The 3,139-nt window shown below is 38.2% G+C and overlaps 1 protein-coding gene across 1 annotated transcript in view; it reads right to left on the bottom strand.

Annotated features, from left to right (window-relative positions):
- LOC109301453 (cytochrome P450 27C1) overlaps positions 1 to 3,139 on the bottom strand; it is a 62,623-nt gene that overhangs the window by 921 nt on the left and 58,563 nt on the right. The window contains exon 8 of the mRNA XM_019522637.1: positions 1,864 to 2,067. Coding sequence (XP_019378182.1) covers positions 1,864 to 2,067 — 204 coding nt within the window. The remainder of the gene's footprint in view (positions 1 to 1,863; positions 2,068 to 3,139) is intronic.

Here is a 3,139-nt window from a genome sequence, read left to right on the forward strand (position 1 = left end):
TTTTGATCTACCAAATTCCTCAGAGGTCAGCCCAGAAGTGTGCAATTAACTCCCACAGGAACTAAGATTATAAGCCTCACCAACTTCTATTCTAAAGGCAAGGTGTCTAAACACCAAAATCCAATTATCTGTCTGAACAAAAGATGAAAAAACAAACATGAGGCAGATTGCTTAACACATTACTGGAAGGCACTCAGAAAAAATCAGTGATGCACATAGAAGAAACTAATTAGAACGGAATAGGATAAACAGGCTGCCATTCAGTCAAGGGGAGTCTGCTAACGTTAAATAATTATTCTTATGACACCTCCACTGAACCAGCAGGAGATTGAACACAAAGATGAGACAGCAAATGTTTTGAAGTGGTACAGAGTAAGTATATAAGATTACAGAGCACATCCGAGGAGACCAGCTGTGAATACAAATTATGGAATCACAGAAATATATGGATGGGAAGGATGTTTAAAGGCCATGTTCTCAATTCTCCTGCCCTAAGACAGGATCAAGTATACCTAAGCCATCATTACCAAAGTTTCTTTAACCTGTGAGTAAAAATTATCAAACTTCTCTAGGCAGTCTGCTCAAATGGTTTACAACAGCTGCATTCTTCTTATACACCATCAGTAGACATACTGAGCTTGGTTGCAATCCACTGTAGGGCAAACTCTCATATACTGGAAGATTTTGTATTTCTCCTTCAGACTTCTTTTTTGTTAGGCTGAAGGATCCAATTCCTTCAGAAGTCATGTTTTATAAACTTCCTACCATTCCTTCTGTTCTCCTCTATATCCTCTCTGTTTCTTCTCCACTCTGCACTCAAGTGCAGATCCCAAATCTGAACATAATATTTTGGGTGAGACCTCACTCCTACTGAGTGAAGAGAGGAATATTACCTCCTGTTAAAACTACCCTCCTGTTAATACATCCCAGAATGACATTTGCCTTTTTTTACATCAGCATTACATTATGTCCTCGTATTTCATTTGTGCTGCACTGTAATCTTTAGATCATTTTCTGCATTACTTGCTGTGCTACTTACTGCATTTACTGATCAAACTGATCTGAATATTTATGTGCATTTTGGAGATGAGCTACAACATAGGGATTGATGGGAAAGCCTTCTCTAAATCGTGAAAAAATAAGAAAAACCCAGAAAATATATAAAATAGAAAAGAAAGACAAAAATAAATGAGGACAGGGAGAACAGGAAAGGTGGAGAAAATAACATTTGACTTGAATGTTTGAAATTATGGTCCACTTCAGACTAAGGATTACAAACCTATTTCACTTTCTGGTAAGTGCCTACTTGTTCTTAGTTCAAACATGTTTTATACAAAATCTTACAAATAAGTAAACACTCTACTGTAGGAGTGGCCAATCTGCAGCATGAGTGCCGTAAGTGACCCAGGCAGCCTCTGTGTGTAGCAACCAGTAGACTAGGAAGGGGACAGACAGCACAGTGCCAGACAGAGCAGGAAGCAGAAAGCAGAGCAGCAGATCAGGCATGGAAAGAGGGTAAGAGTTGCACCTGGGAGATTTGGGGGTTAATTTGTTGCATGCCTGCCAAAAGGATTGGCCCTCACTGCCCTACTGTGTGCCAAGAGAGTCTTTTATTTAAAGGCTGCAATTCATTCATTAAAATTCTGCTATACTTATAATTTAATTTCCTTGATCTTATACTGGATTGTGCCATATCAAAAATACCTTCTGTAACATGCTTAATTCAAAACAGATCACTATGTGTTTATCAAAAGTCCTGTGACAGGATAACGCTTTAGATATAAAAAAGGGATGTCCAGAGGTGATTTGCACAGCAAGAATGTACTGATATATAATCTTGTAATCTTGTCACAAATTTCTAACCTGAATCAGTACAAGGTGAATTTCCAGTTCTGCAATTCTTTTTCCTATACAGCTGCGAATGCCATAACCAAATGGGATGGAACCAAAGTTGTCTACTCTGTCCATATGGTCTTTCCTCAGCCAGCGCTCAGGTTGGAACTCATTTGCCATTGGGAAATTCTCTTCATCGTAAGATGTAGCATAATGACAAAGTGCCAGCTGGGTCTGAAAAAATATTTGATTTTATGTTTAGTCAGTTTCAGGGCATGTACAGACAATTAATTTATAATTTCTGTAAGATTAAATATAATGAGAATATTATATAAATATTAAGAGATTTGAAAAATTAGATCTTCTCAGAGTTAAACTGGGTTAATTTCAAAACCTTTTAGACTCGATTAAAGGTTTCTCATGACCTTATATTAAAAAAAACCCAACCTTTCCACACTTGTCTCCTGTGTTAAACAAACAGTGCATGCTACACAATCAAAAGAAAAGGGAAATTGCATTTATGAAAATCAGATGACCCAGACGAGAGTCCCAGCTACAATTATATAAATGTACTTATATATAAGTGTACTTGAGAGTGGAATATTGTCACAGGGGATGGCGAAGAAGGATATGACATGAAAAAGAACATATCAGAATTTATAATGAAGAGGTACAAAGGACAAAAGCCATGTGTATTTAGGGTTGTTGGTTGTAGCTGTGTTGGTCTAAGGTCATAGGCAGACAAGGTTCTTTGGGTAGATGTGATACATTTTATTAGACCAACTAAATAATTGGAAAAATAGTTCTTTACAAGCTTTTAGGCACAAACACTCTTCTTCAGGGATAAGGAGAGCCTGCCAGTGTACAAATCAAAAACCATTAGAGTTATGACATACCATCCTTCCTTGGACCCTATGTGGAAAATCCTCAAACAATTGCATCCCAGAAGAAAACCCAATTCTTAAACAGATCTTTCCAGAATCACCCAACCTAGCCTTTAAACAAGCACCAAACCTCACCAACCTCATCCCCAGAAGCACACCAAATGGATCTAGGCCATGCCAGGACAAGGAATGTAAAACCTGCCAACACATCTCCACCACCCCCACAATAACTACACCCTACAATGGAACCATCACCATTCCTGCATCTTACACCTGCACCTCCAGAAATGTAATATATCTCATCCAGTGCACTGAATGCCCTGATGGAAAATATGTAGGAAAAACCAAACAACAACTGCGCACCAGAATGAACGCACACTGGAAATCTATCGAAGACAAAAATACCCAATTACCTAAGGGTG

The sequence above is a fragment of the Gavialis gangeticus genome, unplaced genomic scaffold (assembly GCF_001723915.1).
Source record: "Gavialis gangeticus isolate Ggan-Ray unplaced genomic scaffold, GavGan_comp1, whole genome shotgun sequence".
Lineage (NCBI taxonomy): Eukaryota > Metazoa > Chordata > Crocodylia > Gavialidae > Gavialis > Gavialis gangeticus.